This window comes from Carcharodon carcharias, chromosome 36 (genome assembly GCF_017639515.1).
Source record: "Carcharodon carcharias isolate sCarCar2 chromosome 36, sCarCar2.pri, whole genome shotgun sequence".
NCBI lineage: Eukaryota > Metazoa > Chordata > Chondrichthyes > Lamniformes > Lamnidae > Carcharodon > Carcharodon carcharias.
Window position 1 is genome coordinate 3630052 of NC_054502.1, and position 15169 is coordinate 3645220.

General features: G+C 57.2%; 1 protein-coding gene across 9 annotated transcripts in view; it reads left to right on the forward strand.

Moving 5' to 3' along the window:
- The window catches only part of LOC121272902 (CREB-regulated transcription coactivator 2-like), a 238865-nt gene that overhangs the window by 203424 nt on the left and 20272 nt on the right, over positions 1-15169 (forward strand). For all 9 annotated transcript variants that reach the window (XM_041179740.1, XM_041179748.1, XM_041179745.1 and 6 more), the window contains 3 exons: positions 791-1038; positions 1891-2327; positions 2769-3359. In XM_041179740.1, the coding sequence (XP_041035674.1) occupies positions 791-1038; positions 1891-2327; positions 2769-3359 (1276 nt within the window). The remainder of the gene's footprint in view (positions 1-790; positions 1039-1890; positions 2328-2768; positions 3360-15169) is intronic.

Sequence of the window (15169 nt, forward strand, 5' to 3'; positions counted from 1 at the left end):
TAGTAACAAAAGGGTGCGGCACTGTCACAGGGTCAGTACTGAGGGAGCGCCGCACTGTCGGAGGGTCAGTACTGAGGGAACGCCGCACTGTCGGAGGATCAGTACTGAGGGAGCGCCGCACTGTCAGAGGGTCAGTACTGAGGGAGGGTCGCACTTTCGGAGGGTCAGTACCAAAGGAGGGCTGCATGGTCGGAAGTGCTTTCTTTCGAATGAGATGTTAAGCTGAGGCCCCCTCAGGTGGATGGAAATAATCCTAAGGTCATTATTGGAAGAATTGTAATGGAAAGGGCTCTCGATATCCTGGGGCCAAAGTTTATCACAGAATCATAGTGCAGAAGAGGCCCTTTGGCCCATCGAGTCTGCACCGGCACGTGAGAAACAGCTGACCTACCTGTCTAATCCTATTTACCAGCACATGGCCCATAGCCTTGAATCTTATCCCTGTATGAACATTGCTAAACGATTAATGGTCATTACTTCATTGCTGTTTGTTGGAGCTTTCTGTGCACAAATTAGCTGCTGTGTTTCCTACATTACAATAGTGACTACACTTCAAAGCCACTTCACTGCCTGTAAGCTGCTTTGGGATGTCCTGACAAGCCTTTCTTTCCTTTAAACAAAGGGATTGGACTCCTCCCTACCCCTTCCCAAACACAGCAAGGATAGCAGACTGGGAGATTGTATGGTCTGTGCTGCTGTAATAACCTGAGTTGTTAAGCGAGAATCTGATTGTAGAACCTGCTCTGGATGTGGTGACTGGCTGACATTAACCGAGATCATTCCTTTGCAGCATCTTCCCATCACCTGACCAAACGAGCAGCATATCTCACGTTCCCAGTGCACTGAACACGGGTGGATCTCTCCCGGATCTAACAAATCTCCACTTCCCATCTCCGCTCCCCACGCCACTCGATCCCGAGGAGTCTGTCTTCTCGAGCATCAGCGGAGGAAACAGTACAGGCAACCTCACCACAACCATGACCCACCTGGGAATTGGAGGCTCCCTGGGGATGACATCCGGCTATGAATCAGCGGTGGGTAAGTTGCTGCTTGTTCTCTAGCCTCTGTTTGCCAAGCGAGTTGGAGTAGGAGTTATAAAATCCTAATGGCACGGCTGGGGGACCATTCAGGCCTTCATGTCTGTGCTCTCCCTGGAAGAGCTATCCAGCTAGTGCCACTCCCACTGCTCTTTCCCCATAGCCCTGTAAATGCTTTTGCTTTTTAAATATTTATCCAGTTCCCTTTTGAAAGTTACTCTTGAATCTGCTTCCACTGCCCTTTCAGACAGTGCATACCAGATCACCACAACTGCACCCCGCCGTTTGATTTGTTTGCCAGTATCTTCCATCCGTGTCCCCCTGGTTACCGACCCTCCTGCCAGTGGAAGCAGTTCCTCCTTAGTTACTCTGTCTGAATCCTCTGTTAAGTGCCCTCTTCACCTCGGTTCGAAGGAGAACAATCTCCAGGCTCTCCATATTAACTGATGTCCTTCGTCCCTGGAACCGTTCTAGTAAATCTGCCCTGCACTCGAGTCCTTGACATCCTTCCTAAAGTGCGTTGCCCCAGAATCAAACACAACATGCCAGCTGGGGAGCAGGAGCTGCAATCGACCTCAGTGCCTTTGGTCTGGTGGGGTGGGAGGGGTGAGCGTGAATATAGGTGAAGATTTCCGCTCCTGATTACCATCTGCAGTGTTTGTGTGGATATTGAAGAAGGCTAGTATGTGATTCTCTCCTTGGTCAAATGGCCTACAGTTATAACACACTTGGAGCTGTCACTGGTGCCCAGCAAGAGGCAGGCTGGCACAAAATCGTTTTGTCTGACAACCAAGGGAAAGTGTTAAATAGCTTTGCTTTGTTAATACGAGCTTGTCTTCTCTCTTCTTCAAAGGGCTGTCCTCTTCATTGCAAGGATCCCTGAGTAACATGTCCCTGCAGTCCTCGCTCAGCAACCCTTCGCTGCAGTCATCACTGAGCACCCAGTCCCTTAGCAACTCCTCTCTGCAGTCTTCACTCAGCAACCCCTCCCTCCAATCCTCACTCAGCAGTTCCTCCCTTCGCACATCGCTTAGCAATCCATCATTACAGTCATCGCCTAGCAACCCTTCACTGCAGCCTTCCGTGAACAGCGCCTCGAAACAGTCTCCGCTGAGCGCCTCGTCGCTGCACTCTTCACTGAGCAGCTCACTGCCGCCTGGCTCCATCTGCACATCCCCTCGGAGGAGGGTCCCACTCAATCCACTTATCCTGTCCAGCAGCGACTCCAGGAGGCCCCACAGCAAGCAGTTCTCTCCCACAATGTCTCCCACCCTCTCCTCGATCACACAGGTAAGAGGCAGGGGCATAGGGGTAGCCCCACGGGCAAGGGAAAGAGAGTCCTAGGCAGAGGGAATTGGACAGGTTTACCTAGCGCCTTGTGAAATATTGGGCTGTTAATTGTAGCTCCTGTGATGCTGTGAAATGTCAGGCGGATATCGGACTTCAGGCAAAACGAGGCCTTGTCAAAGCTTTGAGACGTTTAGGGTTTCTGCAGGTTAGGGTTAGAGATGGTGGCAGAGGGAGCAGGATCCAGAATGTGGGGAGGGTTGCCTGAAACCTACGTAACTGGTGAGTGATGGAGCATGTTACAGGAGAGTCAGAGAGCTAGACAGGCTCTTGGGGGCAGGAAATAAGGATGTGAATTCTGAAGCAGCTTCAGTGTGACTCGCCTGACCTGTAACTGAATGAGAATGTGCTCAAGGAATCTATCTGCCTATTCTATATCCACAGGGTATTCCTTTAGACACCAGTAATCTTTCAATGGACCAGCGATTGCCCCCATACCCCTTCTGTCAGCAGCAATCCCAACAACAGCAAGCTTACCCACAGTCCCAGCAACAAGCTTACCAGCAATCCCAGCAGCAGGCCTTCCAGCAGTCTCAACAATCCCAGCAGCAAGGCTACCAGCAGTCCCAGCAACAAGGCTACCAGCAGTCCCAGCAACAAGGCTACCAGCAATCCCAGCAACAGACCTACCAGCAGTCTCAACAATCCCAGCAGCAAGGCTACCAGCAGTCCCAGCCATCCCAGCAGCAAGGCTACCAACAGTCCCAGCCATCCCAGCAGCAAGGCTACCAACAGTCCCAGCCATCCCAGCAGCAAGGCTACCAACAGTCCCAGCAGCAAGGCTACCAACAGTCCCAGCAGCAATGCTACCAACAGTCCCAGCAGCAAGGTTACCAGCAGTCCCAGGCCTCCCAGCAGCAAGGCTACCATCACCAGCAGCAAGGCTACCAGCAGCCTCAGAAAAATACCCTCCCCCAGCAGCAGCATCCGCCACCATCATCACCCTGTGTGCAATCAGACACCAACCCTCTCAGTGTGAGTATTACTGCTGGTGCATTGATGATGGGTGTGGGGTGGGGATGTGGGTCTTTAGGAGGGGTGGGAATCAGGTGGGGATGTGGAACTCCAAGGGACTGGAGCTTGGGTGGGGTTGGGAATGTGGGTCTCCAGGGGGCTGGAGCTAGGGCTCGGGTGAGGATGTGGGACTCCGGGGGATGGGGCTCGGGTGTGGATGTGGATCTCCAGGGGGCTGAGGCCTGGGTGGGGATGGGGCTCGGGTGGGGATGTGGGTCTCCAGGGGGATGGGTCTCGGGTGGGAATGGGGCTCAGGTGGGGATGTGGGACTCCAGGGGGATGGGGCTCGGGTGGGAATGGGGCTCAGGTGGGGATGTGGGACTCCAGGGGGATGGGGCTCGGGTGGGAATGGGGCTCAGGTGGGGATGTGGGACTCCAGGGGGATGGGGCTCGGGTGGGGATGTGGGACTCCAGGGGGATGGGGTCGGGTGGGGATGTGGGACTCTTGGGGGATGGGGTCGGGTGGGGATGTGGGACTCTTGGGGGATGGGGTCGGGTGGGGATGTGGGACTCTTGGGGGATGGGGTCGGGTGGGGATGTGGGACTCTTGGGGGATGGGGCTCGGGTGGGGATGTGGGACTCTTGGGGGATGGGGCTCGGGTGGGGATGTGGGACTCTTGGGGGATGGGGCTCGGGTGGGGATGTGGGACTCTTGGGGGATGGGGCTCGGGTGGGGATGTGGGACTCTTGGGGGATGGGGCTCGGGTGGGGATGTGGGACTCCGGGGGGATGGGGCTCGGGTGGGGATGTGGGACTCCAGGGGGATGGGGCTCGGGTGGGGATGTGGGACTCTGGGGGATGGGGTCGGGTGGGGATGTGGGACTCTTGGGGGATGGGGCTCGGGTGGGGATGTGGGACTCTTGGGGGATGGGGTCGGGTGGGGATGTGGGACTCTTGGGGGATGGGGTCGGGTGGGGATGTGGGACTCTTGGGGGATGGGGTCGGGTGGGGATGTGGGACTCTTGGGGGATGGGGCTCGGGTGGGGATGTGGGACTCCAGGGGGATGGGGCTCGGGTGGGGATGTGGGACTCCAGGGGGATGGGGCTCGGGTGGGGATGTGGGACTCCGGGGGGATGGGGTCGAGTGGGGATGTGGGACTCCGGGGGGATGGGGTCGGGTGGGGAAGGGGCTTCAGCCATACGGTTACCTTTTTCACTAACTGGCCTTGCCAGAGGTGATGATTGGTTTGCGACTGTCTCCTGTAATTGGGATATCATTGTGGATGACTGGGAACATTTGTACCAAAGGATGAATGACACTGGAAAGCCAACCCATGCTCTCAGAGACCGGAATGGCACAGAGAGCAAGCTGAGCAGCAAGCAGTCCTAACCATCCTAACCCCTGCTGGAAGAGGTCCCAATGGACTCAGTATGTCAAAGTATTATCAGATTCAACAAAGTTTTACAAAATCACTTTTGACACATTTATTAGTGTGTGTCTTGAGGATGTAACTAGTAGGGTAGATAAAGAGGAACCAGTAGATGTAGTGTACTTAGATTCCCAAAAGGCATTCATTAAAGGTAGCAGACTAATATGGGAGATGGGACTAGGGTAACATATTCACAAGGATAGACAATTGGTTAGTGAGTAACGATAATTTTTTTTTTGCAAAAATATACTTTATTCATAAATCTTCAAAAACATTTCGAACCATTTCAAATCACCATTACAAAAATACAATCAGGTTCAACTTTTACAACATGAATCACAAGGTGTATCTGAACAAACAATGAATATTACAATCATTGGCAGACATTCATTTTAATCTGTACAGCCTGAGGGGCTCTTTACAGTTCCCAGCCCCCCAGTGCCCTGTGGCAGAAAGGTCTTAGACAGCGACCCTTCCCCATTGCGCCTTTGCGGCTGTTGCCCCAAGCTTAACTGTGTCCCTCAGCATGTAGTCCTGGACCTTGGAATGTGCCAGTCTGCAACACTCGGTCGGGGACAACTATTTGCGCTGGAAAACCAACAAATTTCGGGCAGACCAAAGAGCGTCTTTCACCGAGTTGATGATCCTCCAGCTGCAGTTGATGTTTGTCTCGGTGTGTGTCCCTGGGAACAGCCCGTAGAGCACAGAGTCCTGTGTCACAGAACTGCTCGGGGTAAACCTCGACAGAAACCACTGCATCTCTCTCCAGACCTTCTTCGCAAAGACACAATCTACAAGGAGGTGAACAACGGTCTCTTCCCCACCACAGCCACCTCGAGGGCAACGTGCAGTGGGGGTGAGACTCCTGGCGTGTAAGAAGGATCTTACAGGGAGGGTCTTTCTCACCACCAGCCAAGCTACATCTTGGTGTTTGTTGGAAAGTTCTGGTGATGAGGCATTCTGCCAAATGACTTTGTCAGTCTGCTCAGGGAACCATCCCACAGGATCCACCCTCTCCTTTTCCCTCAGGGCCTTTAAGACGTTACGTGCCGACCACTGCCTGATGGACTTGTGGTCGAAGGTGTTTCTCTGCATAAATTTTCCCACGAGGGACAGGTGGTACCGCACGGTCCAACTACTTGGAGCGTTCCACGGCATCGTTGCCAGACCCATCCTTCGCAACACCGGGGACATGTAGAACCTCAGCATGTAGTGACACTTGGTGTTTGCATTCTGAGGGTCTACGCACCGCTTGATGCAGCCGCACACAAAGGTGGCCATCAGTATGAGGGCGATGTTGGGCACGTTTTTTCCCCCTTTATCTAGAGGCTTGTACATCGTGTCCCTGCGGACACGATCCATTTTCGACCTCCAGATAAAGCGGAAGATGGCTTGGGTGATCGCCACCACACAGGAGTGTGGAATGGGCCAGACCTGCGCCACGTACAGCAACAGCGAGAGTGCCTCACACCTGATGACCAGGTTCTTACCCGCAAAGGAGAGGGAGCATCGCTCCCACATGCCCAGTTTCCGTTTCACCATAGACACTCGCTCCTTCCAGTTTCTAACGCGTGCCCCGGTCCCTCCGAACCATATCCCCAGCACCTTCAGGCCGTCAGCCCTGACAGTGCAGGGGACAAAGGATTGGTCAGCCCAGTTCCCAAAGAACATGGCCTCGCTCTTCCCACGATTTGCCTTGGCTCTCGAGGCCAGTTCGAACTAGTCGCAGATGTGGATCAGTCTGTGCACCGACAGCGGATCCGAGCAGAAGACGGCGACATCGTCCATGTACAGGGAGGCTTTGACCTGAGTGCCTCCACTGCCTGGGATCGTCACTCCTCTTATGCCTGGATCCTTCCTGATGGACTCAGCAAAGGGTTCTGTGCAACACACAAACAGGACAGGGGAGAGAGGGCAGCCCTGCCTGACTCCAGATTTAATAGGAAAGCTATCTGATTCCCACCCATTGATTGAGACTGCGCTACTGATGTTAGTGTAGAGCAGTTGGATCCAATTGCGAATTCCCTCCCCAAACCCCATTTTGGAGAGCACATCCACCATGTAAGTGTGCGATATTCTGTCAAAGTCCTTCTCCTGATCCAGGCTGATGAGGCAGGTGTCCACACCCCTGTCCTGTACATAGGCAATCGTATCCCTGAGCAGCACGAGGCTGTCAGAGATCTTCCTGCCCGGCACAGTGCAGGTCTGGTCAGGGTGGATCACCAATTCCAGAGCGGATTTGACCCAATTGGCGATGACCTTGGACAGAATTTTATAGTCCACATTCAACAGTGAAATGGGTCGCCAATTTCCCATTTCCTTCCTTTCTCCCTTGTGCTTGTAGATGAGGGTGATAATGCCTTTCCTCATGGATTCTGACATACTGCCGGCCAGGAGCATACTCTCGTTCACTTCTAGCAGGTCTGGGCTGATCCAGTCCCACAGAGCCCAATACAACTCCGCCGGCAAGCCGTTGCTTCCGGGAGTTTTACTCTTCTCGAAGGACTCAAGGGCCTCAGTCAGTTCGTCAGGAGTTAGCGCTTTGTCCAGACTCTCCCGTGTACTGTTGTCTAAGACCTCCATGATAGAGGACAGGAAGGACTGGGAGGCCGTGCTGTCTGTGGGCTTCACGTCATATAATCCGGCATAGAAGGATTTGCTGATCCTCAAAATGTCGGACTGTGATGACTTTACTGAGCCATCTTCTTCCTTCAGGCTGCTGATCACAGAGCTCTCTCTCTGTACCTTTTGGAAGAAGAAACGTGAGCATGTCTCGTCCTGCTCCACGGAGCGGACTCTGGAACGGAAGATGATCTTGGAGGCCTCCGAGGCGAAGAGCGAGGCTTGCTGGCTCTTCACCTCTTGGAGTTCCTCCTTGACATCGACTGCAGCCAGAGCAGGTTCTGCATGTTTTTCTGGAGTCGGGACATTTCCCTCTGTTCCTTTCTAGCTTTCTGGGTGCCTTTGAGGACGAAAAACCTCTTGATGTTTCCCTTGATCGCTTCCCACCAGTGTGTCAGGGACTCAAAGTGGGGTTTCATGGTTCTCCAACCTTTGTAATCCCTCTTGAGCTCCTCAATGTTCTCTGGGGTCAGCAGTTTCACGTTTAGCTTCCATGCCCCCCTGCCAACCCTCTGATCCTTCTCCAAGTGACAGTCAACCAGTAGGAGGCAGTGGTCAGAGAAGAACACCGTCTTGACGTCAGTGGATCTGACTGTGAATGCACGGGACACAAACAGGAAATCTATCCTGGAACAGACGGACCCGTCAAGCCGCGACCAGGTGTATCTACGCTGCGCTTCGTCTGCAGGTTTGCTGAAGATGTCGTGCAGCTTGGCATCCTTTACTGTTTCCATCAGGGATCTGGACGTAGCATCCAATCTGCTGTCGGCCCTGCCGGATCATCCAGCCGCATCGATGATGCAGTTGAAGTCACTGCCCAGAATGACCGGCCTGGAGGTCGCCAGCAGCAGTGGGAGCTGCTAAAAAACCTCCAGCCGCTCAGCCCCTTGTGACGGGGCGTAGACGTTAATTACCCGGAGTGGAGCATTCTTATACATTACGTCTGCTACGAGGAGGCGCCTGCCCACCACCTCCTTAACCTGGGAGACGGTGAAGCTGCCTCCCCGCAGCAGAATCTCCAGGCCGGAGGAACGAGGGTCGTTTCCTCCCAACCAGATCGATGGCCCATGGGACCACCATGGTGACCATTGCCTGTAGGAGCTGAGGTGCGGTATCGCACACTCCTGCAGAAACAACAGGTCAGCTTTGACCTTGGCAAGGTAGTCCAAGGTCACAACACATCGCGTAGTAGATTTAATGCTACGCACGTTTATGGATACAATCTTTACACCCATTTTAAAGCAGTTAGTCGCGTACCAAACCTGTTGTCTCTGAGAGTCCCAGACCATTGGTCTGCTCCTTAATGCCCGTGGTGTGCTCAAATTGCTTCACTTGGGATGGGCTGAGGAAAGCGTCCTGACCCTCCCCATTGGAGATGTTCTGCTCAGGTGGCATCTGGGGTTTCGTGCAGAGGGCGGGGTTTGAAATGTCCTCTGTTGGAGAAGCTTCTCCAATCCTCTCCCCCTCTGGGGCGTTGCTGCTCCCAGCTTCCCGGAGCTGGGGTGCGCTGAGCGCCTCACTGTTCCCAGATTCCTGGGGCTGTGGTACACTGGCCTCTTCGGGTTGTGGGCAAAGTTGGAGTGCGCTGGTCTCCTTATTGTCTCCAATGTTCTGGAGCTCGGGTGTCTCGTCCTCCAACTCCCTAGCGTTTTGCTGCTTCTTCTGTTGGCGCCGCCCTGGCCCTTCTTCGTCTGAAGAGCTGCTGCTCTTGTTATCCGTGTCGGATAGGAGACGCCTCTTGACTCTTGTCTGGGAAGTGGCTTGGTTTCTTTTTAGCCCCTTCTTCCTTTTGGCTCTCTTCACCAGCTGCCACTCCCCCTGCTGCTTTCCCACTGCTGCCTCCTCCTCCTCCGTTGATTCGCTCTCCTGAGGAGTGGGAGGATCAGGGGGCTGTGCTGTTGGTTGCCCGTCTGTTGCCCCAATCTTTTCCTCCACCTTGTCTCTCTCTGTGTCCTCCTTTGTCCCGTTGTTCTCCCTGGGGGCCTTGGTGGTTGGAGTGACACGAGGCATTTCTTCTGCTTCCCCCTCGTTGGCTTTAGCTGCCTGTGCATAAGTACGGCAACGTTTGGGGCAGGTCTTGTAGAGGTGACTTGCCTCGCCACACAGGTTGCAGCACTTAGCCTGTTTACAGTCTTTTGTCTGGTGCCCTTCCTGTTTGCAGTTCTTGCAGAGGACAGCGCTGCAGTTGGCCGCCACATGACCAGACTTGCCGCATGAGCGACAAAGTTTGGGTTGTCCAGCATAGACAAGGTAGCCACGGCTTCCCCCGATAGCGAATCTGGAAGGGGGGTGGAAGACGGCTCCCTTACCGTCGGTCTTGAGAGTTACCTTAACCTGGCGTTTACATGTCCAGATCCCCAAATTATCTTTAACTTCAGTGCAGCTCCCAACCTTATCGAAGTACCTGGTAAGGAAGGTGAGCACGTCAGCGACAGGGACGAAGGGGTTGTACAGATGCACCGTCGCAACCCGTTCTCGTTGCAACAGCAGAGCAAAGAGCGGCTCCGCCGTCAGGATCTTCATTTCTGGCAGGTCTTTCTTCTCCTCAAACACCTTCAGGAGTTTGACACAAGCTGCCACTTGCTTGAAGGTCACATCAAAGAAACCAGCGCTGGGGAAATCCTGTAGGCAGTAGATCTCCGCAGCCTCGAAACCACACAGCTTGAATAGGATCCTCTTGGTGAAGAAGGTCCTATCCATTCCTGTTCCTTGCTCACTGCCCTTCACCATGACTCGGATGGTGTTAGGTACCCCATGGTAAGGAGTTCGACTGGTTATAGCCATTTCTCTTTCCCTGGCAGAAACGTGATGAAGGTCTCTCCCCTGCCAGGTTATTGAGTAAGGATAAAGAGGGAAGTTTCAAGCTGTGACCAGTGGAGTGCCTCAGCTATTTACAAATTATATAATCATTAGACCAGGCTTGACCAACCTTTTCATGTGGGTGGGGGGCACATTTCACATTTTTCCTCAAACAAGGAGCTGAGAAGCAAATTTCAGAAAGACCAAGTTTGGAACAACGTTAAAAGTGAATTTTTAAAAAACACAGGTATGAAAAGAAACAACTTGCTGAGCAAAAAGAAGGATGAGTAATAAATAAAGATGAGTATTAGAGTGTGATAGGGTGAGTGTGTGTGTGTGACTGGCTTACTCCCAGTCTCAGGGTGCTCCCTCACCCACTGTGAGAGTGGGTGAGAGTACGTGTTGCTGTGTCAGGGTGAGGGTGAATGACAACCCTGAGACTGGGAGTGACCCAGAATTAGGTCCTCATTTTAATCCCTCACACCCCCTTTCCGTCACCCCTTCAACCTGTCTCTCTGTCCTCCCTCACCCCCAATCCCTCCCCACCTCATCCCCACTCCCACCCCACCTCACCCTCTCTATCCCCCCCACCCTCTCTCTCTTTATCCCCCCCACCCTCTCTCTCTAACCCCCCCACCCTCTCTCTATCCCCCCCACCCTCTCTCTCTCCCCCCCACCCTCTCTCTCTCCCCCCACCCTCTCTCTCTCCCCCCCACCCTCTCTCTAATCCCCCCCACCCTCTCTCTCTAATCCCCCCCACCCTCTCTCTCTAATCCCCCCACCCTCTCTCTCTCCCCCCACCCTCTCTCTCTCCCCCCACCCTCTCTCTAATCCCCCCCACCCTCTCTCTCTCCCCCCCCACCCTCTCTCTAATCCCCCCCACCCTCTCTCTCTAATCCCCCCCACCCTCTCTCTCTAATCCCCCCACCCTCTCTCTCTCCCCCCACCCTCTCTCTCTCCCCCCCACCCTCTCTCTAAATCCCCCCCACCCTCTCTCTCTAATCCCCCCCACCCTCTCTCTCCCCCCCCCCACCCTCTCTCTCTACCCCCCACCCTCTCTCTCTAATCCCCCCCACCCTCTCTCTCTCCCCCCCACCCTCTCTCTCTAACCCCCCCACCCTCTCTCTCTTTATCCCCCCCACCCTCTCTCTCTAACCCCCCCACCCTCTCTCTCTAATCCCCCCCACCCTCTCTCTCTAATCCCCCACCCTCTCTCTCTCTCCCCCCCACCCTCTCTCTCTAATCCCCCCCACCCTCTCTCTCTCCCCCCCACCCTCTCTCTCTAACCCCCCCACCCTCTCTCTCTCTCCCCCCCACCCTCTCTCTCTAATCCCCCCCACCCTCTCTCTCTAATACCCCCCACCCTCTCTCTCTAATCCCCCCACCCTCTCTCTCTCCCCCCCACCCTCTCTCTACCCCCCACCCTCTCTCTATCCCCCCCCCCACCCTCTCTCTCTCCCCCCCACCCTCTCTCTCTCCCCCACCCTCTCTCTCTCCCCCCCACCCTCTCTCTCTCTATCCCCCCCCACCCTCTCTCTATCCCCCCCACCCTCTCTCTATCCCCCCCACCCTCTCTCTCTCCCCCCCACCCTCTCTCTCTCTCCCCCCACCCTCTCTCTCTCTATCCCCCCCACCCTCTCTCTCTCTCCCCCCCACCCTCTCTCTCTCTATCCCCCCCACCCTCTCTCTCTCTATCCCCCCCACCCTCTCTCTCTCCCCCCCACCCTCTCTCTCCCCCCCCCACCCTCTCTCTATCCCCCCCACCCTCTCTCTCTCTACCCCCCCACCCTCTCTCTCTCCCCCCCACCCTCTCTCTCTATCCCCCCACCCTCTCTCCTATCGCCCCCCACCCTCTCTCTATCCCCCCCACCCTCTCTCTCTCCCCCCCATCCTCTCTCTCTCCCCCCCACCCTCTCTCTCTCCCCCCCACCCTCTCTCTCTCCCCCCCACCCTCTCTCTCTCCCCCCCCACCCTCTCTCTATCCCCCCCCCCACCCTCTCTCTCTCCCCCCCACCCTCTCTCTCTCTATCCCCCCCACCCTCTCTCTCTCCCCCCCACCCTCTCTCTCTCCCCCCCACCCTCTCTCTCCTCCCTCCCCCCCACCCTCTCTCTATCCCCCCCACCCTCTCTCTCTCTATCCCCCCCCACCCTCTCTCTCTCCCCCCCCACCCTCTCTCTCTCTATCCCCCCCACCCTCTCTCTATCCCCCCCACCCTCTCTCTATCCCCCCCACCCTCTCTCTCTCCTCCCCCATCCTCTCTCTCTCACCCCCCCACCCTCTCTCTCTCCCCCCCACCCTCTCTCTCTCTCCCCACCCTCTCTCTCTCTCCCCTCACCCTCTCTCTCTCTCCCCTCACCCTCTCTCTCTCTCCCCCACCCTCTCTCTCTCTCCCCTCACCCTCTCTCTCTCCTCCCCCCCCACCCTCTCTCTCTAATCCCCCCCACCCTCTCTCTCTAATCCCCCCACCCTCTCTCTCTCCCCCACCCTCTCTCTCTCCCCCCCACCCTCTCTCTAATCCCCCCCACCCTCTCTCTCTAATCCCCCCACCCTCTCTCTCTCCCCCCACCCTCTCTCTCTCCCCCCCACCCTCTCTCTCTAACCCCCCACCCTCTCTCTCTAATCCCCCACCCTCTCTCTCTCTCCCCCACCCTCTCTCTCTCTCTCCCCCCACCCTCTCTCTCTCCCCCCCACCCTCTCTCTCTAATCCCCCCCACCCTCTCTCTCTACCCCCCACCCTCTCTCTCTCCCCCCCACCCTCTCTCTCTCTCCCCCCCACCCTCTCTCTCTCCCCCCCACCCTCTCTCTCTTATCCCCCCCACCCTCTCTCTCTCTCCCCCCCACCCTCTCTCTCTCCCCCCCCACCCTCTCTCTCTCTCCCCCCCACCCTCCTCTCTCTCTCCCCCCCACCCTCTCTCTCTAACCCCCCACCCTCTCTCTCTCTCCCCCCCACCCTCTCTCTCTAACCCCCCCACCCTCTCTCTCTCTCCCCCCACCCTCTCTCTCTCTCCCCCCCACCCTCTCTCTCTCCCCCCCACCCTCTCTCTCTCTCCCCCCCACCCTCTCTCTCTCCCCCCCACCCTCTCTCTCTAACCCCCCCCACCCTCTCTCTCCCCCCCCCACCCTCTCTCTCTAACCCCCCCACCCTCTCTCTCCCCCCCCCACCCTCTCTCTCTAACCCCCCCACCCTCTCTCTCTCCCCCCCCACCCTCTCTCTCTCCCCCCCACCCTCTCTCTCTAACCCCCCCACCCTCTCTCTCCCCCCCCCCACCCTCTCTCTCTAACCCCCCCACCCTCTCTCTCTCCCCCCCACCCTCTCTCTCTCCCCCCCACCCTCTCTCTCTCCCCCCCACCCTCTCTCTCTCTATCCCCCCCACCCTCTCTCTCTAACCCCCCACCCTCTCTCTCTAATCCCCCCCACCCTCTCTCTCTAATCCCCCCCACCCTCTCTCTCTCCCCCCCACCCTCTCTCTATCCCCCCCACCCTCTCTCTCTTTATCCCCCCCACCCTCTCTCTCTAACCCCCCACCCTCTCTCTCTAATCCCCCCCACCCTCTCTCTCTCCCCCCACCCTCTCTCTCTCCCCCCCCACCCTCTCTCTCTCCCCCCACCCTCTCTCTCTCTCCCCCCCACCCTCTCTCTCTAACCCCCCCACCCTCTCTCTCTAACCCCCCACCCTCTCTCTCTCCCCCCACCCTCTCTCTCTATCCCCCCCACCCTCTCTCTCTCCCCCCCCACCCTCTCTCTATCCCCCCCACCCTCTCTCTCTTTATCCCCCCCACCCTCTCTCTATCCCCCCCACCCTCTCTCTCTCTCCCCCCCCCCACCCTCTCTCTCTAATCCCCCCCACCCTCTCTCTCCCCCCCCACCCTCTCTCTCTCCCCCCCACCCTCTCTCTCTTTATCCCCCCCACCCTCTCTCTCTAACCCCCCCACCCTCTCTCTCTCTCTCCCCCCCACCCTCTCTCCCCCCCCCCCACCCTCTCTCTCTCCCCCCCACCCTCTCTCCCCCCCCCACCCTCTCTCTCTCCCCCCCACCCTCTCTCTATCCCCCCCACCCTCTCTCTATCCCCCCTCCACCCTCTCTCTCTAACCCCCCCACCCTCTCTCTCTAATCCCCCCCACCCTCTCTCTATCCCCCCCACCCTCTCTCTCTCCCCCCACCCTCTCTCTCTCCCCCCCCACCCTCTCTCTCTCCCCCCCCACCCTCTCTCTCTCCCCCCCACCCTCTCTCTCTAACCCCCCCACCCTCTCTCTCTTTATCCCCACAACCCTCTCTCTCTAACCCCCCCACCCTCTCTCTCTCTCTCCCCCCCCACCGAGACACCTCTCTCTCTCTCCCCCCACCGAGACACCTCTCTCTCTCTCCCCCCACCGAGACACCTCTCTCTATCCCCCCGAGACACCTCTCTCTCTCTCTCCCCCCAGACACCCCTCTCTCTCTACCCCCAGACACCCCTCTCTCTCTCCCCCCCACCCTCTCTCTATCCCCCCCACCCTCTCTCTATCCCCCCCACCCTCTCTCTCTCCCCCCCCACCCTCTCTCTCTCCCCCCCCCACCCTCTCTCTCTTCCCCCCCACCCTCTCTCTCTCCCCCCCACCCTCTCTCTCTCTCCCCCCCACCCTCTCTCTCTCTCCCCCCCACCCTCTGTCTCTCCCCCCCACCCTCTCTCTCTCCCCCCCACCCTCTCTCTCTAATCCCCCCCACCCTCTCTCTCTACCCCCCACCCTCTCTCTCTCTCTCCCCCCCACCCTCTCTCTCTAATCCCCCACCCTCTCTCTATCCCCCCACCCTCTCTCTCTAATCCCCCCCACCCTCTCTCTCTACCCCCCCACCCTCTCTCTCTCTCTCCCCCCCACCCTCTCTCTCTAATCCCCCCACCCTCTCTCTATCCCCCCCACCCTCTCTCTCTAACCCCCCACCCTCTCTCTCCCCCCCCACCCTCTCTCTCTCTCCCCCCCACCCTCTCTCTCTCCCCCCCA